Genomic DNA, 26,466 nt, shown 5'->3' with positions numbered 1-26,466 from the left:
TTTCGGATGCATCCGCCGGCTAAGCCGATAAAATCCGCCGATCGGCACATTGGAATAGAGATGAACAAGGGATGGCCCGAGGCCGGAGGCACCTAGATTGGGACGATTATCATCTGACAGAACCTCAGAACTATGAAAATGGGGGTTATTATGTGTGAATTTCCAGAGGTCTAGGAGAAAGCGAAGCAGGAACGCTAAGGCAATTATTCACGCCTGAGGCATCAAGGCCACAATACCATCAGGTCACAATTTCTTGCGAAAAAGTCGCAAACAAAATATCTGGTGACTGCTAGCCGACCTTTCTCTTTCAACTAATTCTCGGTAGGGTAATAAAAAGCAGTGTTATGCTATGAATATCAATAATGTGAGTTGAGTGTGCCTTCTTTTAACCTTTCACTTACGAGTAATAGCTGAGTTTTATCAGCAGTACTAGTACTAAGATTATTTCCTCTATAACATTTCTAAAAACTCTCCAATGCACTAGGAACTGAAGGAAATGAACTAACATATAATTTCTTACTAGTTAGTTTTGGAAATCATCAGGCTCTCTTGAGAGTCAGTTTAAGGAAGGAATTCTTACAGTAGGGACTAACGAAACATTCTGATCAACTTGAGCCATCTAACCCTTCCAGTAAATATTGCCCTCGAATAAGCGACGCGCGGTTCGGAAGACTGTTGCTGCAACTAGCTCGCCTTTTTCAAATTGAGCTCCAACGAGCAAATCCCCACTTGCATGGCCTATTGTGATACCCGCATCATTGATCTGCCTCCCGCGGCTCGCAGCTTCAACCGTGCTGCCAGTAACGCGGGCAGCCGAGGAGATAGCCAGTGCAACAGTGATTGGCACAGCCTTGTGTGGCTGCCCAACAGATATGGCCCGCACAACTAAATCAATAGGCGTGGCCTGATCGGAGGAATCTGGCGCTGAAACAATGCAAATCTTCGGGATACTTCCAGGGACCGACTCGGTTGTCGCGGCGATGCCCATTTTGACTCCAGCTTGGCGCCGAATCGAATCAAGTCGATTAAGAAGATCTGGGTGAGAACTAATTTCTTCTGGCGTTAGATCTCCTCGAACGCCCAGTTCACTTGCTTGAATAAAAACGCATGGGTTTGCAACATCAATGCAAGTAGCTGGGATACCGTCGAACTCGTCTTTCACATTTCCTGTCGGTAACATCTTTCCAGTGACTGAACCGGCCGGATTCACGAAATCCAATTGGATACGAGACCCTGTACCAGCAACACCATCAATTGTAAAATCCCCTCCGGACGCTGCCTCCCCATCCACTATTGAGAAGGTTGCAGTGATCACTTTGCCAGTGTTTGTGTTGTGGATGCGAACAGCGGCTGAGTCCGACTTGTTTGGCGAAACAAGTTTTTGATCAATAGCGAATGGGCCGATGGCACTTATCATGTTCCCACAATTGCTGGAGTAGTCAACATCGGTTCCCTTGACGCTGAGCGATACGAAAGTGTAATCAACGTCGGCATCGGGGTGTGTAGACTCCCCCACAACACACACTTTAGATAGGCTGGAGATACCTCCACCAAGACCGTCAAGCTGTCGGCCATATGGATCGGGACTACCAATGACACCGCGAAATATATCGTCCCATTGGGGCCGAGAAGGAAGATGGGCCTCATTGAAGATCACAGCGCGAGAAGTGCCACCGCGGTAATAGGCTGCTGGGAGGCTGTGCTGTTTCGATACATACCGCCTGCTAGTAGCGCCGTAAGTTGCACGTTTTAGAAAATGGCGTTTGAACATTGTGAAATTTATGAAAATGAATCCAAGCGAGCAGTGCCATGTATCTAACCTAAAATAATTTGCGGGCGTATCGGAGTCACGAAAATCGGATGCATCCGATACTCTACTTGCGAAGTCGCTTGATTGTGGGTCCCATCGGCTCACCCGCTCGCAAAGCGGCAAATGTCTTTTTATCAATTTCATAGCGCTCCTGACAGAGCTCCACAACTTGCTCCATCAAGGACGGAGGGACGACAACTACTCCATTTTCGTCACCAATCAGTAAGTCGTTCGGGTGAATCCATAAGTCACCACGAAACTGTAGCGCCACATTGATTTCGGAGGCACGCGTGAATGTGTTCGAGCCCAGGACAGAAGTTCCTCGTGCAAAAACCTGTTTATCAGTAAATAGATTAATGACAATCTTAGAAATATTGTCAGATTTCAGGTTTAGGGCATCCTCAACTTACTGGGAAGGAAAGATCGCGGTGTTCTTGTACATCCCTCACACGACCATCGATGACGACCCCGAGGGCGCCTAATTTCTGAGAACGTGTGGACATAAGTCCTCCCCAGCATGCTGATGGCAGTCCCCTGGGTTGCTGAATGTACATCACATGGCCGGGCTTATTGGCATCTGCGAAATGCAATGGCGAGCTTGGTTCCGGGCTCTTGGTTTCAACCATCTTCACAGTGACGAGAGGACCGTAGATACTAGTACCAGGTTTGGGAGAAAATATTCTGAGACCATCAAGAAACCCGCCATATGGGTGCTTGAGTTTCACAAGTGCGTCACCAATCTAGTAATTCATTAGCTAGAATACTCAAGCGAAAAGCATAGGCTGGAACATACATCGCATGTTGAGAACCGCTTTAGATTTTGTAAAGCTTTGGAAGCCATATTTCTTTTCCTTTGACTTGAGTGAGACCCTGAAGCTTGATCTAGCAGTGAGTAGGTAGTTGGATAATTGAGTGAGAATATTTGATAATTGCTGTGGAAAATGCTTGCTATCTATGTGGCTGAACTATCGGAACAAGCCGGTCGGTGACAATTTCGGCATCCAAACTCGGGTTACATGAACAATATCCGCCTTTGATAGGTTCCATTTATCTCCCAATTCAAGTATGTCTAGCGGTTTGGAGGATGCCGCAGTTGTCAATGAATGAGCTCAGGTCGGCCAATTATTTTCTGTGTTTGGTGAAACTTGAAAATTCATGTATTTTTCATCAAAATAGAACGCTCCACACGTCTGCGGTGCCCATGTCTAACCCTTGTGTAAACAAATCAGTCCACGGTAAATCAACTTGTATTTCAGGAAATTGGGGTGATAGATTTTGTGACTGGAATTCCAAAGTCGATTCACTCTCGTCGGGGAAAATGTATGCGTTTGAAGACCAAACCATGTCTGGAATTCCGAGTCGATTCTCAACTCGGCTTGATCTTCATTTTCGAACAGTGACAGTATTGAATGACCCAGCCTTTCAACGATACCACAACATTTCTCTCCCACTGCCCGTCCATTGCATATCCCACGAAAAAGTGTTAGAAAAGTGAAGATATTGGTTTGAATAACAGGCTTTGTCAGTTCTCTTCGAAGAGGCGCAAACGCTCGTAGGGAATAAAGCATGGTCACTGCTGCCATAAAGAGCGAGTGTATTGCGACAAAGGTATACTTGATGCGGTTTCGCGCATACAAAGCACTGTATGAACTGATGAGGCCAATAGCTGATTCGGTACAGACTCTTAAATTCTCTGGGGAAGGCATCGGAATAGCGCGCGATGGACGATAAAGCGCTAGAACAGCGTGGTGAAAGGCGATCTGAAACCATTCAGTTGACTGAAAAGTAGACAAAGTCTGCATATACCGAGGTGCAGTTATCAACCACTGATTCAGCTTCACGAAATAATCGTTGCGGAGTCGATCCAACTCAGAGGCCTCGGTTGACCTAGATCCAATGGAATGGAATGTTGTGTATACATCCGCATTCATGCGACGTAACTTGATGATATGTATGAAAGTTGACATATCATTTACTTGAGGTATCAAGGTCTCTTCGACGAGGGGTGTATGAAAAGATTCGTCGAGCTGAGTATCCGTAAGCTGTAGAGGCAAGGGCATGCTGATATCTGATCCCTGTATCCCCAGCGGTCGACCCATATTGATTGCCATGCTGCAGTTCATCACGTAGGCGCACCAGAAGACACGCTTCGATAGTTCGGCTCCTTTTGTATCTTGCCCGTACAGACTTTCTTTTCGATGTAAATCGAGACCGACCGCTAAGTTCAGAGCAAGTCCAGTGGTGTACCACATGTTGACTGACTGAGGCTCGTTGTGGCCATACATGCAGAGTAGGAGGAGACACTGAACACATTCAAAGTTTTCAGAGCTCATCACCAGATGCAAATCCTTGACAGCGTCCCTAAAAAAGACTCTATGGTCTTTTTCGCTGTTCTGCTGGGAGGCTTTCTCTGCCGAAGCGATGGCACAAACGATATTCACCATGAAATTTGACAGTGTTCCTGTGCCTGAATTTGTTAGAAAAGCGCCCATATGTTCATCGAAAAAGGTCTGTTTGTGTACAACAGGTAAATATGGCCATCGCCTGGCAAAGAATTCGCGGGCTAGGTTGAGATAAGCGTCGTGGTTGAGGTCTGTTCTGTTGGTCTCAAACTCTTGAATGGTATCTGTGACATCTCCCCACAGCTCCCAAGCGCTGCTCATGGCACTGCAATTGATTCCTCTGTTATTTGACCTCAGCGTGAATGTTGGTCTCAGAATGCGACTGGCGAACTGGCGGTCTGGGTTCCCGCTCAGCGGTTCATAATGTGATGAAGTTTCTGCGCTAGTCTGGGCCACTGAGGAACGTCCAGGTGTCAGAACCCCCGAATGAATATTTTGGGCGGATTGAGTAGAGTTGAATGGCTCCAAAATCTGGCTTTCGAGTTGCTGACACTTTAGACTCAATTCATTGGCTCTTTGTTCGGCAGCGGCAAGCTGAATTCGCAGGGAATCGCATTCTCCAGTCATGTCTGGATGCTGAATTACGAGTCTGTCTGATATGATGCAGTTTGATTCAATAGCCTCACATGGGCCACATGGAAATTTTCCATCGCACTGCTGTCGTTTAACGTTTGTTCACACGGGTTACGGATCAAACCGACCTTTTGTTTTCGTCGACGGCATCGCTGGCATGCCGCCACGCTCCGGGTGGTACCCCGCCGATGGCGGCGACGATCAGATTGAGCTGGTGAGCTCTCACTCATTATAAGGATGCATAAGTCCAGCAGAGTGCCAGGATGTCCCAGAATGAAGTTGTCTGGAGAAGCAGACGTTAGCCGCTAGGGCAACCCCAGGCTTGGCATTTCCTTACTAATCGCCCGCAGAGAGAAAAAAAGAATTATAAGCGGATTAAGGATGGTCTAAAAAGCAATGTCAATCATGATCTTTCCGTTCATTACATCCATCGAAAGATTTGATTTACAGATAGGTATGCTTCAGTCCAATCTAGTATTTCATTAATGACCTAGGTGGCAGATTTCCCATGCGAGGTCTTTCGCCATCCCTCCAGAAACCTCGGAAAGGGAGAAACTACTGGATATTCCATTTTCGCACTAAATCTAGCGGAGCTTGACTGTATAATATGATAAAATCTCATAGAGCATATCTGAAGTTTGGATTTTCCATATCTGTCAAATCTTCATCGCCTCCACTGCCCGATGAAGCCACAAAGCGTACGCCCTGTGCGTCTCGGCGTTTGTTCTCCTTCGAGTATAAGAATCTATGAACCATCAGTACGGGCTTATAAAGGGAAGGAAGCATTGGAGTGCAGACCGGAGGAGTAGAGGAGCAATAAATAGAACACAGAAAGACACAACCATCGCGATAATGGCGGTAGGGTATCCTTCCTGCTCTTCCTCCTCACGAAAGCACTGGGGGGCGATGATGTTGCCGACGCAATATCTATTGATGTTAATATAAAAGCTTCAGCTTCGATTTCACACAAGAACTCACCCCAAGAAAAGTAGAAAAGTGACGGTGGTTTTTTTAGTGTATCCAGCAACATTACCACCGATGACAGAAAATGAAACTGCGAGACTCGCGGAGTTGGTGTAGATGATCCAAACCGAGACAACCCTTCCCCATTTATCTATACTTGGCAAAGAGTATACCAGGGCAGTCCCTATTATCGACGGAATGACGCAAAATGACATGGATAGAAGACGCATGTCTGCGACTTTGGTTGAAACGATACCCCTGGATGAATCATCGTCAGTAACTCGCATGGTCATAAATGACCCATAACAGTCCGACATACGCAACTAGAATTGACACAATCTGAACCACATGTGACGGGATCCCTATCAGTTGAGTTTGCACAGCCGTAAAGCCAAACCCCTTGATGAGAAGACTGCTAAACTGTATCACCGATCTCGTCAGTCTATACCAAAATTTCAAGGACATATGAAAGACATACGTTTGACAGTGATCCAGCTGGAATTGTATTGAAAATCCCAATAGTAAAGAAAATGTATGTCTTGAGGTCTAAAAAGGCCTCCTTGACTTGGGACCACTTCCATTTTGGCTCAACAGATTGTCCAATTGAATCACTCTATGATGCGTTAGTTGAGTACTTGTATTGGATCATCTGGTCTTACACGCAGAATTGACATCACCCGATCCTCATCGGGCAGGAATGATGCCTCTCTAGGGGATGCTGGAAAGGCGTATGCGAAGAAAATGCCCCAAAGTGCGGTTACGGAGCCAAAGACGATGTATAACAAGCGCCACGAAGTAACTTCAGTATGGGTGTTCCCAAGGGCATAGCCTAACAAACCTCCAAATATGCCGAAGACCGGAGTTCCCAGAAACCAAAGCACCTGCCTGATTGGTTGCTCTTTTGGAGTATACCAGTCCGCTGGGAAGCTAGTTAGTACGAGATGTTCATGAACTGTCGAGAGATATATACCTGTGATGACCACAAAGCAAGGTGCAACGACAGACTCTAAAGCACCCAAGACAAATCGATTGATCATAAGGCCAGTAAAGCTGACGCAGAAGTTGGTCATGACCACACACACTCCCCAGGCGAATATGAAGAACCCAAGATATAGGGGAGTGGTGAAAGAGTGAAGAAGGCCTGCGAGCGGATATTCAAATAACATATACCCGAAATAGAAGATCGATCCGACCCAACTGTATTCTTGTCCATGTAGATGCTGCTCATCGTTAGAGTGGCAATTCTAGAAATTGAATGAGGGACTAACGGTATCCTGTCGAAATGTGAAAACAGCAGCGTATCCAAGCAAGGCTTTGTCGAGGAATTGCAGACCATAGGTAATAAGCATCTGTTGGGTATAAGAATAAATTATATAATAAGATAACAATGATATTCATTCAACTCACGAGAGGTACAAGGCGCATGTCCAATTTCCGCAAGATACGAGATCTGTGCAACGCAACCTGCTCATCGGATTGATCCATAGCTAGAGACTCCAGCTGGGATACAGATCCCTCTTGGAAAAAAGAGCACTTCGGGGGGCCTTGCTCGTTGGCTGCCATCTTTTGCGAATTTCGATCTTGTAGGATCGATATGCCGACTTTCACCCGGAGTTCCAGGGTTGACGATGGAAATGCTAGGCTTGGGTCTTTTGGGAGAAGGAGAACGAGATAAGGAGACGATGAAGGTGGGCAAGAGATTTCCAGTCCAACCACTTTTTTCTTTTCCTTGAAGGCTGGCCTTATACCCCGCGGAGAGGCAAATTGATTGCGAGCAAAGTCTGGGGAAGAAGTTCGCCGAACGGGCGATCGCTGATTTCGCCCAAATAGGACACTTCCGCGACGGGCCAAGCACCTAGAAGGTAAAGGAACAAACATTTCCCTTTAAACATGAAAATGAACAGGAAAGTCGAAAAAAAGGATTTTGAGAATCAACACTGCAAAGAAAAAAGAGGAAAACATGTCTCCGTCATTTATCGAATCCAACACGACCGGCTCTGACCCCCGGGCACAGAAAGGATCAACCAATATATCGACAATTCAATCCCTTGACATCGAACAGTTCGCGCCAGGAGTCTTCGAAAAGCGTTGGCTGAACATTTCTACTTCTGCACTCGGACCAGTCAATGTTCCTGTTTTCGCCTATCGGGGTTCTGCCCCTGGCCCGACCGTAGGAATCATTGGCGCCATTCATGGCAACGAGGTGAATGGGATACCAGTGATTCAACAGGTATTTGCGCGGCTAGAGGAAAAGATTCGAAGCGAATTTGCAAGTGAGACAATAGCGGGGACTCTTATTGGAATCCCTGTACTCAATGTACCGGGATTCTTGGATTCTGTCCGTTCTTTTGATGGGCACGACCTCAATCGACTCATGCCCGGGTATAGCTCTCGCCTCTCTGCTATTTCAACTTCCAGCTAATCTGGTATCATCTAGAAAATCCAACGGAGCCGCTCCGCAACAATATGCATACAGGGTCTTCCAAGAGATTGTCATGAAGTTGGACTATGTATTCGACCTGCACACAGCATCTGCTGGTCGGCAGAACTCTTTGTATGTTCGCGCTGATATGAACGATGATAATATCAAAAAATTGGCGACCGATTTGAGCCCTCAGATAATTGTGCACAACTCGAGCCCGGGGGGTTCACTCCGTGGGTGTGCCCAGCAGAATGGAATTAAAGCATTGACAGTTGAGGTATGTTTTGGGTATCTGCTTATTTCAACGATGCATCTCATAACAATGTATCAGATTGGAAATCCCAGCACCTTCCAGCACAATCTTATAACGAGGACCGTCAACGGCATTTGCAATGCTCTGACATTTCAACTGGGATATCCGCCATTGTCTAATCAATATGCTATCCAAATGCAGCAACAGAGTCCAGTCATTTGCTGCCGAAGTGTAAGCCTGGAGTTGTTTTCCTTTTCAAAGCAAATTATTCTAATAGAGCTCGCACAGTATTGGCTATTCTCGCAAGCCGCAGGAATTCTTCAAGTCTACAAGAAATTAGCGGAGCCTGTAACAAGAGGAGAGGTTATAGCAGAAATACACTCTGTATTTGGGGAATTGCTCCAGCGGATTTTTGCTCCTGATGACCATGATACAGTAGTTGTCGGCCTAGAGTCCAACCCCGTCGCTAAAGTTGGAAATCGAACTGTGGGTTTTTATAGGCTCTCCTTCTTATCTATGTCGACTAATTTATGATTGTTTCTTAGGTCCACCTTGGCGTTATTGGGAATGGATTTCTTGATGGAGTGAATGATGGCCATCTCTAGTATTATCAATAAGATGAGAACAGCAAGCTAAAAGGGATGTTTTAATCAACCCATGCCTAGATATCTTCAAGTTCTAGAATTGTTTTATTATATTCCAAGGTTTACGAGAAGGTAAATCACAGTAGGATCTGGAACCTATTCAGCCTTCTAGATAAGAGTAACCTGAAATTGATTCCTGCTTTTTTAAATGACCAGGCCGTCTTTGATGTCGGCCAAAATCGAGGACCAGTCCAGACGTTGAGCGAAGTGATCTTCTCTTTCGCACATGGCTTCCACAAATTTTCTTGACCATGAATAATGATCACCTCCGACCGTTTCGTAGTCTGCCAGCATTCTCACGGCCCATTCGCGATAGATTGGATCTTCGACTTCGATTGCAGCCATAACGAGTGGCAATGGCCAGAATTTTGTAGGTGGGGGCGTCATCTTCGAGCCCAATGGCCGCAGCGTTTTGAGTTGTTGGGTCATTCGAATGATATCGCGAGCATGTCGGTCCGCCGCGTGTCTTTTATCGCTATAAACAAGACATCTGGAGTATGATATCTCAACGCTGTGGTAGAGGGCACGAAGAACGAGATTCGTGCACTGATTTCGTCCCTCCTGTGAACTCGAGGCAATATCTTGGTCGATGGCTTGACAATACAAATCCAGCTTGTCGCGAATATCTTTCACGATATTTCTATCGGGAGTGTTGCTCTTGATACTGGTGATCATATGCAGTAGAAAGGATAGTCGAAGCATAAGCTCGAGAAGGGGATGCTGCCTTTCGTCCGATTGCCGTTCCTCTTCAGGATAGGTTATACTGTACGCATCTTGCAGAGTTGTCGACGAGACGCGTACTAATTCGACAATTTTCTCTTCACTGCCGATAGCCTGCAGGATAAAGCCATCGCCTGGCTGAAATGCCGAGGCTTTTCCATCAAGAATACAGAACTAAACCAGTCAGTAGTTCGAAAATGGACTGAAAATCAAAACTGAATTTATAGCCGGAAGCACTTACCCAGGACAGTACTCTCGCTTGTACCCCAGTCATCCTGTCCTTGAATTCCGGAGTCTGTAAAATAGAAGCGATGAACCGAATAGTAATCATAAGTGGCTGCGATCGAGCCAAAGCTAGGTCCAAGAGGGCGAGAAAGAAGCATGCAACGAAGAGGGCATCCCGATCATCGTCAGTTTTGGAAGAAAAGTGGGATAAATTGCCTGTCCTATCGCCCCATTCGCATTTTGGAGAGATGTCATATTTCTCTGATATCAAAGCCATACTATCGTCATAGTGGGCAATTGCATCGTTCAGTGAAGTCACCTGTCCAACGAAGAAAAGGTTGGCTGACGTCCATGCCAAAATGGCCGACAGTGCGACGGGGTGACTTCTGGCAAAGCGATGATAAAAATATGTGTAGAATGTCCAGTCAGGTCGCTTGAACGAAAATCTGCCAGCAAGGGCTCTAGAATAATGCTGGCCTAAGAGATGTGTCGGGATTTCCTCCGTTCGGGGTCGTTTATTGGGTGGTTCTGGGAGATTTTCTGTCAATAAGCGCTGCCCAGATGCCGAGCACGGGACGGTCTCTTCCGAATCAATATGGACTGGTAACCTGCTTGGACTTGGAGCTGATAGCTGTGGATTTGATGGTGGGTGTTCAGGAGGAAAAGTCCAGATTTGATCATCTAGTCCTGCTAATTCGGGTAGCTCGTCATCCCACGAGGACAGCAGATCCGCGAACAGGCTGTCATCCAGAGAAAGCAGCGCAGACGGGGTCTGTGATTGATCCCAATTTATACTGACGGCATTCCTCTTCCTTTCGCGATGGTTAGTTTACGGGAGACATCCAAGGGCTGTCTGTGTGACATTTCATACCTTATAGACGGCGCATAGCTCCGCCGTGGGCTTTTTGAAACTGGTATAGGATGCTGACAGTCATCCAATTCCGTAGATCCCCCGCAGATTCCGGGATTTACCTGTTGGAATTGTAGAACACTGGGGGGGTGTATCGTAAGTACATCGCAGATGAGACGCCTTGCATGTGGAGCAGCGAGGTCGTTTATCGTCACATGCTTTCCGACGTTTTACACAGGCCAGGCATGTCATTTCTGATCAGCTTAAGTTTGGTCGCGAGGCAAAATTTTATAGGAGAAATTTCGGTCTAGGTACGGAGTAGAGAGTCTTATTTAACTCGGGCTCACCTTTCTCCGCAGGCGGGGATCGCTAACCCAATCACCATTAAGGACTGGACCCGCTGGTAGATTGACCATCGCATTGAAAATCTTATACGACTGTGCTATTTGTCAAAATCTTCTTGAATTGAGAGAAATCAGGCATTTTAGCATAAAGGGCAAAGAGTCAAGCGGTTTGACAAAAGAAGTCATGTGTCACTGATAATGACCCAGGCCGTGCTGACTCGGATGCATATGCCTCAAATTTCCATATCGACCTACATATAGGTAACTATTAATTAGGTATCAGCTTCCCTCCTTTGTCTTCTATACAATCCACACCTTCAAAAGTTTCATCATCCTTCAACTCCTCCATCATGATCCACCGATGCCTTGCTTCACCTGGGCATTAGGCGGCAAACCCGCGGGTTCTCGTTATTAAGGGTACTTACCTAGGTATCTATTCAGGCAACATACCACCTCTCTCTCAGGCTCTCACTCCCTAGTATATATCTTTACCTAAACACCTACATATGCACGATTCCCTAGTTTCCACCTAGACATTCTACTACCAGCTTTCTATATATGCGGTACTTCGCTGCAGCATACACATTGATGGCAAAATTCAATCATCCCTACCTCGTTGAAAGTCTGCTTGGATTCCCAGCAGCCATATGGGCATGGAAATTCCAATCGACAAGTCGCACGTCGTTTTCCCGTCAAATGGACAGACATTAAGTATGTCATCGATGGTACGTCTCCGAGTCGTCGCCAACTCCACCGCCAGAACCTTGGAAGTTCATCAACGTCAAAAAGTGTAGATATATCCATTATCTTAGGAACTTCCTCTAATATATGGTCGACAAGGGTGATGTGTTGCCATAGGTCGGCTCAGAAACCGTGAGAAGACTCGTTGACGCTCCCTATTAACAGAAGATTGCCAGCGTCCCCAGCATCCCCAGTGCCCCTTATCCAGCTCCGCAGTCCCCAAAAGGGCCTACCAGTCCCCATCAAGCTTTTGCGCTACCGAAGCGTCCGCCGCCAAAACGGACCATCGCCTCCTCCTCCTCCTCCTCCTCCTCCTCCTCCTCTCAGTCCCCTCAAACACCAAAGAAGAGCGATGGTCCCCTATATCCTCACTAATCGCGATAAACCGCCGATGGCTCCCATCTAGCTCCCTCCATACAAATGGAGGAGGATGCTAACCCCGCTCAGATGGAGAAGGTGTACGCGCAGAGGAATGCTGATTTGTATAAGGGCGCGGAAATTTTACGGAAGAGGCGCTTTGGAAGATCACCGATGGAGGATATAGAGCTCAAGACGGTCATGAATGATCAACAGTTGGTGGAAGCTCGGGGCTCTAAAAAACCGACCTAGGGTGCAAGATACGGCCATACAAGGTGCATTTTACAGTATCCCTCAATTCCATGCGGCCGCTCAATGATCGATCTACGCTAAGGCCTTGGCGGTGGGGCCAGAAAATAGTTAACTAAGTGGTCAAGGCGATTTCGAGAATGACTGTATGGGTGTAGACTGACAGAGCCTGTCCTAACTATAGGACAAACACTGACGTACATGTCCCAGGCCTTGGTAGCAGGAGGAAAAAAGGGAACAAAGATATAAATAAAATCACAAAAATATAAAGCAAAAATAAAACATACAACAGCAGGGATTCGCATGTGGTCACCCACCATACTACTAACCTGCCGGCGTGTGGCTTAAGTACGGCTGAGCGGACGGGAAGCCCTGTTCTCCACACCCTATGGTCGTATGTACTATTGATATAAGAGTGGAGGCAGATATGGATACAAAGGTTGATACCCATTTGATGTTAGTGATGTCTGACACTTCAGCGAGACTGTGGTGTACCAATAATACTGTATCTGAGTTCAGCTGTAAGGGTCAGTGCGGTGTTGCGCGACAAAGGGTGAGAATCATCCATTCTCACCCTGCTTCTCACTCTGTCTATTGCGCACTCACCCTAATCACCTGGGTCGCGCGACGCTAAAGCGGCGCTCACCCCATTCTCACCCGGGCGGCACCCACCCAACTACCAACTGTGTTTTAGCCACACGCCGGTGAGTTAGTAGTATGGTGGGTGACCACATACGAATCCCTGCTGTTGTATGTCCGCATTCACCCATTTTTTTTTGATTCGTCGGGCAAGTGCCCTTGCCGCTTTACTCTTCAGTCTGTTCAGCCAGATTGCTCAGTGGATTTTGCTAGGACACCGTTCCGGGATAGTATGAAAGTTCCCGAATATGGCGTTAATAATACTTGGGCCTGCGCGGTCGATGAAAGAATAGTTTAAGAAACTGGGGGATGAAGAGATGAAAAACCAGAGACCGGGGATACGAGGATATGGCTACGATATACCGAAAAGGGAAGGAGTGCAGACATGGAAGGTGCTAATATCGACAGGTAGGATGCTATTATGACATTATGACATTATGTTACTATGATGCCGTGGTTTAAAATCGTAGTCTAGGAAGTCGACACCTACTATTAGAGCACATACCCAAGATAGGAAGGTGATAGCTGGTTTGGAGTTTTTTAATTTGTGAGAATCACCTTGGCAAAATTGCCAATCAATCAAATCCTAATTATATTTAGATACATCAACTTAACTATATAGATTGGTCGACAAACAGATTCCTGATTAACTTAATTATTGCAAATAAGGTTGGCTCGCTGGGGATAAATGCATACCGTACTAGTAGTGTTCCAAAAGAAACGTAAATTCTGCAATACGAACCGGAAATTGAGTCAAAATTATCTAGTAAGACCTGATGATTAATGCCGTACTCGGAACAGAAAAGAATGCAATGTCTAATAAGTTCGTATTGGTATGGTGAGTAAGCTAAGGTAGACATAGCGAGAGGAGCATGATGATATACCATGGGCATAGCCAATATAAGCAAAACGTCAGGGCTTTGGTCTTGACGTTAAATGAGATTTTGCCCCTAGTGATTTTCATTATTCTATGCTATAGAGAACCCGATAAATTTGCAGTACTAAAGATACTTAGCGATTGTATATCATTTTGTCGTAGAAGAGGGTTGACTCACATCCAGCTTTCCGGAAAGTGCCTGGACACCCTTCTCCGTGGCGAGGCGCACTAACCTTGGCGTATCGCGGTGAGTGTTCCATACAGTATGTCGGTCAGTAATCCACTGGCATCTCTTAGAACCATCTTGGTTTCCCGCCCATCTGCTAGAGCCTCCTTTGAAGACTGCCTGTAATGCGTAGATTGCATAATCCCCAGCAATCAGGTTGAACCCCATGAGCTGCTTCCCATGAATGTTTATTAGAACATATTGATCCGGTATCCGGTACCCTAAAATCAAGTTTGGCTCACCAAACTCCCTTTCCAGCAGACCAACTCCAGTGATATAAGTGTGGTATGCCTCACGCAGAACATACACTGCTAGGCCAAGGACTGATTTGTTCAACGGAACAGCCTGTACATATGACTCATGTTTCATCATGCACACCGGGCATTTTTTCTGATTCTTTCCTTGACCCCGGAGTCTGTCACATCTGACTTTCAAGGAGACACCTTGCCAGGACATCTCACCAACCAAGCTGCTATAACATCTGATCTCTTCCTCGCTGGCCTTGGTCATTTTATATCTTTCCCCTAGCCATCGATTATTATGCCATCGTCGACGGAACTCGAAGAGATGACCATGGTGAATATCTAAATTCACGGAACATCTATATATCAGTCTCCAGTCTCTCGGCTTAGAGGCTTTATACGTTGAGGCTTTATCACCTTGCGCCTCCGGTAAAAGAGTATTTAGGAAGGCGCGATCTCCACAGGGTAAAAACCTTCAATTCAATTCAATTCAATTCAAGATTCTATTAACCTAATGCAGCCTGGCTAGTGAGCGCCGTGGCTATGTAGGCGTTCCCTCCATCGGGAACCAGAACCATCCTAACGCCACGCCCGTAGTAACAACAGACAAAGGAGATACGGCGTATTGCCATAGAAATACACATAATAACTCCCACAATGATGGTACTGAAACGCTCATAATGACTGTAATCGGCTACTGCCAGCTTACGCAGTGCCTGTGCCCACTCCCCGTAGTCTCACCCCGTAGTCTCCCCATCCCTGCTACTACCGATATAACCTCAGTTACGCCCTGGTTCCTCCTGCAGTTATTCCTTATAGGGTAGTAGCTCCTCCACCTATTCAACCTCTCATAGTCGCTAGTTGATAGTATACTTCCTTATATATATCGTCTTTACCTCCTAGCGCCCGCTCCCTTTAAGCGTTTCAATGTTGACATCGACATCCTCGTATTCTATAGTGCAGAATTAACTAAGGAGTCCAGTTTGGTATATGAATTTGGCTATGTAGTAGATGGCTTACGAGTCCGATACAATTATATTGTAATCAGTTGTGTGCCCTAGGTCGGTCTTGTACTAGATCTTGTTCAGCATAGTTTCCTGTAGGCTAGTATATAATGGGTACTGTAAGAGAATATACTAGGGCGTCTGACTACCCTCGTCATAGTGATACTGGCCTTTGTTAAACTGGTCTTCTTCCCCTTATTAGTTGGTGTGTTTAAATAGGAAATGTTGTAATCCGATGCGCTAGGACCGTATCTACACCAGGATTGATGAGTATACCTTAGGTAGGTTCTTATATAGCTTTAGTAGCTTCTTTGAAGGCCTATCTTTTACCAATTAGTGGTATTACTGTGCTGTTTTCTCTTTCTCCTATACCTTTACCTACTAGGTCTTAATACACTACTGTATCTAGTGTTATACGGATGAGGCCAATCGGACTTCGGCACTACAATAGTCCGGCCTACCCCCTTTTTCGGCTACAAACTTAGCTTTAACGTCTGCCACCTTATTACCTGGCATACCTATATATACGGGGATCCAGTGGATCTCAATAGTAGTGGGAATCGGGCTGTATGTAGGTATAAGTGATCGCTAGGCCCGTATGTGGTTATATATTCGTTGGAGTATGTATTAGCCTGATAATTGCTTGGGATTAGTGATGGCTTAGATAGTGGCTTGACTGTCCAAAAATATGACCAACTTGGTTGGGATATGACTTAGCTCTAAATCTATATTTTGGTTAGAACTTTCACAGATTTCTGTGCTTTGGTAAGAACTTCCTATTCTTTAGTGAGAATCTTCTATACTTTGGCTATGCCTTTTACAGGCCTAGCTAGCCTGTTATCCCTTAACAAATGTGCTGAGCACTATCTCAACACCGTTTAGCTCTATTATATACACCATTAAATCCTCGGTAGTCCCTAGGTACCGATTTAAATAGAGGCTTCTCTTAGCTCCTATTAGGTGGAGTGAGACTACAGCTGTACCTAGACTGCGGCACGGTTTTGGGTTTGGTCTTCAAATGCTAACCAAACCCAAATCGATTTGGTCTGCGGCTTTCATATCTTTACCAAACCCAAATCGATTCGGTTTGCGGTTCTAAGATCTTTACCAAAACCTAACCGCAAATTTTACGGTTAACCAAAACCGCAATGCGGTTACCTTGCGGTTAACCGCACTAGCATAAAAGATGAAGATCTTACCTATCTAAGCCACCCCACCGTTTTTATACACCTGATAACTAAGCTCAAATAATGCATTCTTACATATGGTTTCGTTATTACTACTGTAATCATTTATTTTTCTTACTTTCTGTTGGAAATAATTTGAAATAGAGCGGTATTCTAAAAGATAAAATATTAGTCTACAAAAAATTCAAGTTCGAAGTTGGATTTTGGATATTGTTGGCGAGATTTACTGTGTGTTGTGATTAGTTTTTGTAATCGAGTATAGTTATCGCAGAAATATATATTTGACTTAGAGAGATTATGCTGCATCTTTAGGTCAGTAGAACATGAAAAGCCTAACTTGACTAATTTTTAAGTATTCTGAATTTTGATCATATGTTGTAAAAGAGCTAGTTTTTTTTACCTATCCCTAATAATTTTTAATCTAGTATTACAATATAAAAGTGTTAAAAAAGTGTGTCCTAAAAGTGCAAAGTTGCAGTGATAAATGGTTATCTTGCGGTCGTGCTGCGGTTACCTTGTGGTTATCCTGTGGTTTTTGCGGTTTTCAGGGGTATTTTGCGGTTATCTTGCGGTTATCTTGCGGTTTTTGCGGTTTTCGGTAATCTTAGTGCGGTTATTGTGAGGGGTCTTTGCGGTTAACCGCAGGATAACCGCATTAGTAGCTCTAATATCCAATTAGAGTATATCTTTGACTCCACTCTATAATTGCTTTTGCAACTCATCAATGTCCTCGGTCGCGTCTGGTGTTTGTGGTCCTCTCGTCGAATCTTGTAAGTTGTTTGTCTCTCATTTACACATATTGGCTCTTAAGACCATAGCCAAAGATGGCCTATACTTCATCAGTCTTCACCGATCAGCATTCTGATACTGACTTTCTCCTACCAGATGACCTACCATCACTCAATACATATTGTCGTACTGCCACCGAGTCAATTACACCATCCATTTGCTCTCAACAACTGCAATTACCGCGAGCGCCCTTATTCCTTACACGTACTGGGCCACATCTTCAGCGATTTTGGATCCTTGTAGAAATGGACCCCGCAACAGGCCAAACTCGGAAGGATTTCACTGAGTGGTGGCTTCAAACAGAGTATGGCACAAGAAAAGACATCGAGACCACCATTCATTGGGACCACAAAAAGAGAGCTTCAGTCTGGGATCACTTTGAGCAAGTAGCTCATGAACGGACAGGAGAGCCTAAAGTTATGTGTAAGCGTTGCCTTACTACACTTACTCATCCAAATATTCGGCGTGGAGGAACATCACCAATGAACACACATCTGAAAGGGAATACCTGTCATCCAAAGCATGGGATTGGCAAGTTACTTGCGAAGCAGGTAAGTATATATACTCTCTTTAAGATACTGCTTTTAGCTAATAACTTATAATTTGTAGTCACAAACTTCAAGAGCAACTTTAACTACTTTCTCTGAAGAAGCGCTTGCCCAGAAAGTCCTTTCTCTTATCCTCGTCGCACGGCTCCCATTCCGTATCCTTGATCGTCCAGAATTCCAGGAATTAGCTGATCTAATTGCTGTTGCTCCCTCACGGGTCAAACTACCCTCGCCCCGGACGATTAGCCGACAACTACACTCGAATATCCAACAAGGACAACAGAGTATAATAGATATGCTCCCAGAGGATAGTAGACTATCTCTATCACTTGATTGCTGGACATCACCTTTCCAGCAGGGCTTTATGGCTATTACTGGTTATTTTCTGGATAACGATTGGGAGTATCGAGAGGCTCTACTTGGCTTTGAACCCTTACAAGGCTCACATACTGGGAGTAACCTAAGCTCAGTAGTTATTGGTATTCTCGAAAAGTATAAAATTGCCGATCGGGTTCTGTCAGTAACAACTGATAATGCTACCAATAACAATACAATGATGCTCAGTATTCAGGATGAGCTCAAAAGTCAGGGTGTTGGAAGTGACGGGCTTGGTAATGGTATATTTCGTGTTCCATGCCTGGCCCATGTGATCCAACTGAGTCTGAATCAACTTCTCGGAAAAATAAAAGCAATGCCATCCAATAATGAGGCAGAGGATGGATGGTCAGATGACCGTGAGCGCCAGGCGCGTTCTCAGCAATCAAAGAGAGAGATTATCCAGACATTGAACAAGGTATGTGATGATTCAGCAAAAAGAGAGAGAGAGAGGATAACAGCTAATAATAGTTATCTGTAGATCCGAAATCTTGCTATCTTTATTAATGCAAGTCCTCAGCGCCGAGCTGCATTTCTTGTAATCCAGTCCCAGGAGCCTCGACTGCTTCCTCTTCAAGATGTACGGACTCGATGGAATTCTACATTTCTGATGCTCGGCCGAGCCAAGCGACTACAGAAGAGCTTTCAAGAATACTGTACAGCACACGGCTATCTCCATTTTCAGCTTGACAAAGAAGAATGGCGTCAGATCGACTACTTACTGTGTATCACTGAGCCATTCTTCAAGTTCACAACTGCTCTCTCAAAAACAAAAGACACCACAATCCATCTTATCTTTGGTGTTTACAATAAGCTTTTCAATCACCTGGAGAACTCCGAGAACCAGCTTCGCCGAAAGAGACTCCCATGGAAGAAATCAATGCTGAGGGCATTGCAGGCGGCAAGGGAAAAGCTTTCTGAGTATTATCAAGCAACTGATAAGGAGTTTTATGGGGATCTTTATGGTATTGCTACCATTCTTGCCCCATCAAAGAAACTTCGATTCTTTACCTCAAAAGATTGGCAAGGGGATATTGATTTTGGTGCAAGATATCGTGGGCGTCTTGAAAAAGAGTTCTGGCGATACAAACGGCGATTTTCAGATCAGGCTGAAGAATCATCCTCTAATGTCCAGCAGAACTCCAGTGATATTAATGAGATTGAGATGCTGTGTGACTCACAGACTTCATTTTATGCAGCAGAAGTACCAGCAGAGGAGGATGATGATGAACTGGCTCGATATCTTGCAAAAGGTAAGTCTAATTGCCTGTCTGCCTATCTCAGATACTAATTTTATCTAGGCCTTATTTCACAACAGCCCCGTTTATTCTGGAAGGAGCATCAAAAAGAGTTCCCAGTGCTGGCTGCTCTAGCCCGGGATATTCTTTCAATTCCTGCGAGTGGCGCAGGTGTTGAGCGTCTTTTTAACTGTGCTCGAGATATTTGTCACTACAGACGGGGCCGCCTTAACGCTGATACTATCAAGGAGTTGATGCTGCAATCGTGTGCTGTAAAATTCGAGGTTGAACAGAGAGAGATTGACTTTACAAAAGAGCTTGTACTAGCGGGTGAGGCAGCGATGATTGAACAAGACAGAGGATCAATAGCCCCTCTTCCAGCATTGGATCCAATTAGCGATATTGAAGAGAAGGAAGGAGAGAAGGAGGAGGAGGAGGAAGAGGAGGAAGATAGACAGGAGCCATCAGGAGAGACACAAAAACGAGCGCGTTCTGGAAGTACTAGCTCGCAGGAGGATCAAATGGAACACGAAGGCACACAGCGAGCGACGCGGATTCGCAAGAAGCCTAAAATGCCAGAGGGGTTCCAACTGGCGCCTTTGTAGCTTAAATACTGTCAGATTATATTTCTTGATTTGTTCTTCTATCCAGTTTCTTTGTTCTGTAGTCTCTGTATTCCGTATATCCTGGAGATGACTCTTCGCCTGAAAATTAGTCAGAGCTCTCATACATGACCAAAACAACAAAATTACCAAAAAAACTGCATAAAAATCTATCTGCCCAGCAGGTCACGAGGCTTAGCATGTTTGTATTGTTTACAAGACCGCGGTTAACCGCAAAACCGCAGCGGTTTTCATTTGAAGACCAAGACCGAACCGCAAAATTTTGCGGTCTTGGGATGAAGACCAAAACCGAACCGCAAAAATTTGCGGTTTTGATATGAAGACCAAAACCGCTGCGGTTTTGGTTAGGTTTTAGGTTAACCGCGGTCTTTGCGGTTAGTGCCGCAGTCTAGCTGTACCTATATAGCCTTGGTAGCCACTACCATCAGTGAAGAAGAGCTCTATTGGCGCTTTCTCTAGTATCTGATATATTCAGAGATGTGGTAGGAGTATATACTTAATTTCCTAATCGAGTATTTATCCCTGGAATTGGTTATATGTAGTAATTACTTCTTCTACAGAATTAGTAATAGTGTACTTGATCCTAGGCTTCTATAGCTGTAGGATATTAGTTTGGCGGGTCTCTTAGACCCTCTTTAGTGGTATAAGGGTATATAGGACCTCATTCTTCTTCTACCTAAGAGCTTCCATTAGGCACCAGCCTCTATGACGTCACTGTTTTGGTTTACATCGGAACTGGAGCATTATTAGTTAAGCCTAGGCTAGGCTAGTCTGGATACAGATAGCCACTTTCTTAATATTTTGTTACATCTATAGATAGATAGGTAGTATATATAGTTCCATATTAAGTATAGTACTACTAGACTGCGGCACTAACCGCAAAGACCGCGGTTAACCTAAAACCTAACCAAAACCGCAGCGGTTTTGGTCTTCATATCAAAACCGCAAATTTTTGCGGTTCGGTTTTGGTCTTCATCCCAAGACCGCAAAATTTTGCGGTTCGGTCTTGGTCTTCAAATGAAAACCGCTGCGGTTTTGCGGTTAACCGCGGTCTTGTAAACAATACAAACATGCTAAGCCTCGTGACCTGCTGGGCAGATAGATTTTTATGCAGTTTTTTTGGTAATTTTGTTGTTTTGGTCATGTATGAGAGCTCTGACTAATTTTCAGGCGAAGAGTCATCTCCAGGATATACGGAATACAGAGACTACAGAACAAAGAAACTGGATAGAAGAACAAATCAAGAAATATAATCTGACAGTATTTAAGCTACAAAGGCGCCAGTTGGAACCCCTCTGGCATTTTAGGCTTCTTGCGAATCCGCGTCGCTCGCTGTGTGCCTTCGTGTTCCATTTGATCCTCCTGCGAGCTAGTACTTCCAGAACGCGCTCGTTTTTGTGTCTCTCCTGATGGCTCCTGTCTATCTTCCTCCTCTTCCTCCTCCTCCTCCTTCTCTCCTTCCTTCTCTTCAATATCGCTAATTGGATCCAATGCTGGAAGAGGGGCTATTGATCCTCTGTCTTGTTCAATCATCGCTGCCTCACCCGCTAGTACAAGCTCTTTTGTAAAGTCAATCTCTCTCTGTTCAACCTCGAATTTTACAGCACACGATTGCAGCATCAACTCCTTGATAGTATCAGCGTTAAGGCGGCCCCGTCTGTAGTGACAAATATCTCGAGCACAGTTAAAAAGACGCTCAACACCTGCGCCACTCGCAGGAATTGAAAGAATATCCCGGGCTAGAGCAGCCAGCACTGGGAACTCTTTTTGATGCTCCTTCCAGAATAAACGGGGCTGTTGTGAAATAAGGCCTAGATAAAATTAGTATCTGAGATAGGCAGACAGGCAATTAGACTTACCTTTTGCAAGATATCGAGCCAGTTCATCATCATCCTCCTCTGCTGGTACTTCTGCTGCATAAAATGAAGTCTGTGAGTCACACAGCATCTCAATCTCATTAATATCACTGGAGTTCTGCTGGACATTAGAGGATGATTCTTCAGCCTGATCTGAAAATCGCCGTTTGTATCGCCAGAACTCTTTTTCAAGACGCCCACGATATCTTGCACCAAAATCAATATCCCCTTGCCAATCTTTTGAGGTAAAGAATCGAAGTTTCTTTGATGGGGCAAGAATGGTAGCAATACCATAAAGATCCCCATAAAACTCCTTATCAGTTGCTTGATAATACTCAGAAAGCTTTTCCCTTGCCGCCTGCAATGCCCTCAGCATTGATTTCTTCCATGGGAGTCTCTTTCGGCGAAGCTGGTTCTCGGAGTTCTCCAGGTGATTGAAAAGCTTATTGTAAACACCAAAGATAAGATGGATTGTGGTGTCTTTTGTTTTTGAGAGAGCAGTTGTGAACTTGAAGAATGGCTCAGTGATACACAGTAAGTAGTCGATCTGACGCCATTCTTCTTTGTCAAGCTGAAAATGGAGATAGCCGTGTGCTGTACAGTATTCTTGAAAGCTCTTCTGTAGTCGCTTGGCTCGGCCGAGCATCAGAAATGTAGAATTCCATCGAGTCCGTACATCTTGAAGAGGAAGCAGTCGAGGCTCCTGGGACTGGATTACAAGAAATGCAGCTCGGCGCTGAGGACTTGCATTAATAAAGATAGCAAGATTTCGGATCTACAGATAACTATTATTAGCTGTTATCCTCTCTCTCTCTCTTTTTGCTGAATCATCACATACCTTGTTCAATGTCTGGATAATCTCTCTCTTTGATTGCTGAGAACGCGCCTGGCGCTCACGGTCATCTGACCATCCATCCTCTGCCTCATTATTGGATGGCATTGCTTTTATTTTTCCGAGAAGTTGATTCAGACTCAGTTGGATCACATGGGCCAGGCATGGAACACGAAATATACCATTACCAAGCCCGTCACTTCCAACACCCTGACTTTTGAGCTCATCCTGAATACTGAGCATCATTGTATTGTTATTGGTAGCATTATCAGTTGTTACTGACAGAACCCGATCGGCAATTTTATACTTTTCGAGAATACCAATAACTACTGAGCTTAGGTTACTCCCAGTATGTGAGCCTTGTAAGGGTTCAAAGCCAAGTAGAGCCTCTCGATACTCCCAATCGTTATCCAGAAAATAACCAGTAATAGCCATAAAGCCCTGCTGGAAAGGTGATGTCCAGCAATCAAGTGATAGAGATAGTCTACTATCCTCTGGGAGCATATCTATTATACTCTGTTGTCCTTGTTGGATATTCGAGTGTAGTTGTCGGCTAATCGTCCGGGGCGAGGGTAGTTTGACCCGTGAGGGAGCAACAGCAATTAGATCAGCTAATTCCTGGAATTCTGGACGATCAAGGATACGGAATGGGAGCCGTGCGACGAGGATAAGAGAAAGGACTTTCTGGGCAAGCGCTTCTTCAGAGAAAGTAGTTAAAGTTGCTCTTGAAGTTTGTGACTACAAATTATAAGTTATTAGCTAAAAGCAGTATCTTAAAGAGAGTATATATACTTACCTGCTTCGCAAGTAACTTGCCAATCCCATGCTTTGGATGACAGGTATTCCCTTTCAGATGTGTGTTCATTGGTGATGTTCCTCCACGCCGAATATTTGGATGAGTAAGTGTAGTAAGGCAACGCTTACACATAACTTTAGGCTCTCCTGTCCGTTCATGAGCTACTTGCTCAAAGTGATCCCAGACTGAAGCTCTCTTTTTGTGGTCCCAATGAATGGTGGTCTCGATGTCTTTTCTTGTGCCATACTCTGTTTGAAGCCACCACTCAGTGAAATCCTTCCGAGTTTGGCCTGTTGCGGGGTCCATTTCTACAAGGATCCAAAATCGCTGAAGATGTGGCCCAGTACGTGTAAGGAATAAGGGCGCTCGCGGTAATTGCAGTTGTTGAGAGCAAATGGATGGTGTAATTGACTCGGTGGCAGTACGACAATATGTATTGAGTGATGGTAGGTCATCTGGTAGGAGAAAGTCAGTATCAGAATGCTGATCGGTGAAGACTGATGAAGTATAGGCCATCTTTGGCTATGGTCTTAAGAGCCAATATGTGTAAATGAGAGACAAACAACTTACAAGATTCGACGAGAGGACCACAAACACCAGACGCGACCGAGGACATTGATGAGTTGCAAAAGCAATTATAGAGTGGAGTCAAAGATATACTCTAATTGGATATTAGAGCTACTAATGCGGTTATCCTGCGGTTAACCGCAAAGACCCCTCACAATAACCGCACTAAGATTACCGAAAACCGCAAAAACCGCAAGATAACCGCAAGATAACCGCAAAATACCCCTGAAAACCGCAAAAACCACAGGATAACCACAAGGTAACCGCAGCACGACCGCAAGATAACCATTTATCACTGCAACTTTGCACTTTTAGGACACACTTTTTTAACACTTTTATATTGTAATACTAGATTAAAAATTATTAGGGATAGGTAAAAAAAACTAGCTCTTTTACAACATATGATCAAAATTCAGAATACTTAAAAATTAGTCAAGTTAGGCTTTTCATGTTCTACTGACCTAAAGATGCAGCATAATCTCTCTAAGTCAAATATATATTTCTGCGATAACTATACTCGATTACAAAAACTAATCACAACACACAGTAAATCTCGCCAACAATATCCAAAATCCAACTTCGAACTTGAATTTTTTGTAGACTAATATTTTATCTTTTAGAATACCGCTCTATTTCAAATTATTTCCAACAGAAAGTAAGAAAAATAAATGATTACAGTAGTAATAACGAAACCATATGTAAGAATGCATTATTTGAGCTTAGTTATCAGGTGTATAAAAACGGTGGGGTGGCTTAGATAGGTAAGATCTTCATCTTTTATGCTAGTGCGGTTAACCGCAAGGTAACCGCATTGCGGTTTTGGTTAACCGTAAAATTTGCGGTTAGGTTTTGGTAAAGATCTTAGAACCGCAAACCGAATCGATTTGGGTTTGGTAAAGATATGAAAGCCGCAGACCAAATCGATTTGGGTTTGGTTAGCATTTGAAGACCAAACCCAAAACCGTGCCGCAGTCTAAGTACTACTTACTCCCTTAAATGCACCACTTATAGTAATCGCAGTCTGCTTTTATATATAAGTGAAGACTGTGACTATTCGGTTATACTCCTAGACTTTTATATTGTCTGTTGTAGGAGTGTACTATACTGTAAGCCTATATAATAGCTGAGGGATAACCACCGCTTGGTAGACCTTACGTATATTGAGTAAGGAGATGCCCTAAGTGGAGCCGGTAATGCTCTAGAGGGCTTCTAAACTACTATTGGTCTTAGCGATAGTATAGTCCCAGTGCTTTTAGAAGGAGAGACTTTTATCTAGCTAAATTTCTAGGTATTTAGTATATTCTAAAGGTTTAATTTAGGTATTACTATCACTAGGGATTGATACTAGTATCTAATTATTACCTTATAGGTAGTATATATTGATATTGTAGGGATTAGTGTCCAGTAAAATACTAGTAGCTGTATTATATTCTTTATCTAGTTATTTATTAGGGTTCTTAAAATAAATAAGTTCAAATTTATCCGGTATAAACCTAGCGGCATATCTTTTTACCTATTTATTAGCATACCCTAGAGTCTTCTGCAGTAGCTTTATATTAGTGTAGTAAGACTCTGAGACTACCATAATAGCTATATTGTCTACCTATCCAAAGCCTTTAGTTATACTGTCTCTAGTCTCCTTACAATAAGTGTTGATTAGGGGGGGTGTTAAAGAGTAGGAATAGGATTGGGGATAGTGGTGAACCTTGGAGGATATCTGTTGGTGTAGGGAATGGTTTACTAAGGTATCCTGGAAGCTTGATCTATGTGCTTTAGTTGGTTAGGAAGGCCCAGATCTATGGTGCTAGTATATCTAGGCCTAGTTGTTTAATATTGCTGAGTAGACGTTGGTGGGACATATTGTTGTACACTCTAGTGACGTCTAGTAAGACTATGGAGGCCTGTCTGCCTTGGCCCTAGGCCCTGTGTACTCTATTGATAATTAATTGAATTATATAATCAATAGAGATACCTTTCCTGCCCCTAAGATAGGTTCCTAGTAATAGTTGGTAAGCTTCTATAGTATTAGAGATATATATAGCAATGATAGATTCTAATAGCTTCACTATTATGTTGATCAGGGCCACCGGGTGATATAACTTTGGTTTTTAAAA

At 44.3% G+C, this 26,466-nt stretch overlaps 9 protein-coding genes across 9 annotated transcripts; 3 read left to right on the top strand and 6 right to left on the bottom strand.

Annotated features, from left to right (window-relative positions):
• Positions 1-619: 619 nt before the first annotated feature.
• Positions 620-2,651, bottom strand: N7533_011044 (PrpF protein; the record flags this gene model as incomplete). The annotated part of the gene is made up of 4 exons (XM_057107694.1): positions 620-1,724; positions 1,879-2,144; positions 2,221-2,550; positions 2,604-2,651. The coding sequence occupies 4 exons, from the start codon at positions 2,649-2,651 to the stop codon at positions 620-622; spliced, it is 1,749 nt and encodes a 582-aa protein (XP_056955072.1).
• Positions 2,652-3,015: 364 nt separating this feature from the next.
• On the bottom strand, positions 3,016-4,779 carry N7533_011043 (fungal specific transcription factor domain-containing protein; the record flags this gene model as incomplete). The annotated part of the gene is made up of 1 exon (XM_057107693.1): positions 3,016-4,779. One exon carries the CDS (start codon positions 4,777-4,779, stop codon positions 3,016-3,018), a length of 1,764 nt encoding a protein of 587 aa, XP_056955071.1.
• Positions 4,780-6,163: 1,384 nt separating this feature from the next.
• On the bottom strand, positions 6,164-7,311 carry N7533_011042 (uncharacterized protein; the record flags this gene model as incomplete). Its single annotated transcript, XM_057107692.1, has 6 exons — positions 6,164-6,190; positions 6,227-6,361; positions 6,408-6,667; positions 6,719-6,992; positions 7,017-7,097; positions 7,156-7,311. 6 exons carry the CDS (start codon positions 7,309-7,311, stop codon positions 6,164-6,166), a joined length of 933 nt encoding a protein of 310 aa, XP_056955070.1.
• Positions 7,312-7,708: 397 nt separating this feature from the next.
• N7533_011041 (succinylglutamate desuccinylase/aspartoacylase family protein) lies at positions 7,709-9,028 on the top strand (the record flags this gene model as incomplete). Its single annotated transcript, XM_057107691.1, has 5 exons — positions 7,709-8,130; positions 8,186-8,447; positions 8,502-8,654; positions 8,712-8,909; positions 8,969-9,028. The coding sequence occupies 5 exons, from the start codon at positions 7,709-7,711 to the stop codon at positions 9,026-9,028; spliced, it is 1,095 nt and encodes a 364-aa protein (XP_056955069.1).
• A 183-nt stretch (positions 9,029-9,211) lies between these two features.
• On the bottom strand, positions 9,212-11,049 carry N7533_011040 (uncharacterized protein; the record flags this gene model as incomplete). Its single annotated transcript, XM_057107690.1, has 3 exons — positions 9,212-9,961; positions 10,029-10,824; positions 10,985-11,049. 3 exons carry the CDS (start codon positions 11,047-11,049, stop codon positions 9,212-9,214), a joined length of 1,611 nt encoding a protein of 536 aa, XP_056955068.1.
• An 804-nt stretch (positions 11,050-11,853) lies between these two features.
• On the top strand, positions 11,854-12,556 carry N7533_011039 (uncharacterized protein; the record flags this gene model as incomplete). The annotated part of the gene is made up of 3 exons (XM_057107689.1): positions 11,854-11,931; positions 12,113-12,302; positions 12,354-12,556. The coding sequence occupies 3 exons, from the start codon at positions 11,854-11,856 to the stop codon at positions 12,554-12,556; spliced, it is 471 nt and encodes a 156-aa protein (XP_056955067.1).
• A 1,661-nt stretch (positions 12,557-14,217) lies between these two features.
• On the bottom strand, positions 14,218-14,805 carry N7533_011038 (uncharacterized protein; the record flags this gene model as incomplete). The annotated part of the gene is made up of 1 exon (XM_057107688.1): positions 14,218-14,805. The coding sequence occupies one exon, from the start codon at positions 14,803-14,805 to the stop codon at positions 14,218-14,220; it is 588 nt and encodes a 195-aa protein (XP_056955066.1).
• Positions 14,806-17,452: 2,647 nt separating this feature from the next.
• N7533_011037 (uncharacterized protein) lies at positions 17,453-20,283 on the top strand (the record flags this gene model as incomplete). The annotated part of the gene is made up of 5 exons (XM_057107687.1): positions 17,453-17,498; positions 17,614-18,068; positions 18,127-18,858; positions 18,922-19,693; positions 19,742-20,283. 5 exons carry the CDS (start codon positions 17,453-17,455, stop codon positions 20,281-20,283), a joined length of 2,547 nt encoding a protein of 848 aa, XP_056955065.1.
• A 1,287-nt stretch (positions 20,284-21,570) lies between these two features.
• On the bottom strand, positions 21,571-24,401 carry N7533_011036 (uncharacterized protein; the record flags this gene model as incomplete). Its single annotated transcript, XM_057107686.1, has 5 exons — positions 21,571-22,112; positions 22,161-22,932; positions 22,996-23,727; positions 23,786-24,240; positions 24,356-24,401. The coding sequence occupies 5 exons, from the start codon at positions 24,399-24,401 to the stop codon at positions 21,571-21,573; spliced, it is 2,547 nt and encodes an 848-aa protein (XP_056955064.1).
• Positions 24,402-26,466: the final 2,065 nt, after the last annotated feature.

The sequence above is a fragment of the Penicillium manginii genome (assembly GCF_028828005.1).
Source record: "Penicillium manginii strain IBT 31320 chromosome Unknown utg000008l:1.0-3226943.0:1.0-3228205.0, whole genome shotgun sequence".
Lineage (NCBI taxonomy): Eukaryota > Fungi > Ascomycota > Eurotiomycetes > Eurotiales > Aspergillaceae > Penicillium > Penicillium manginii.
The sequence above is the reverse complement of the archived record's forward strand: the minus strand, read 5'-3'. Positions and strand labels throughout refer to the sequence as shown.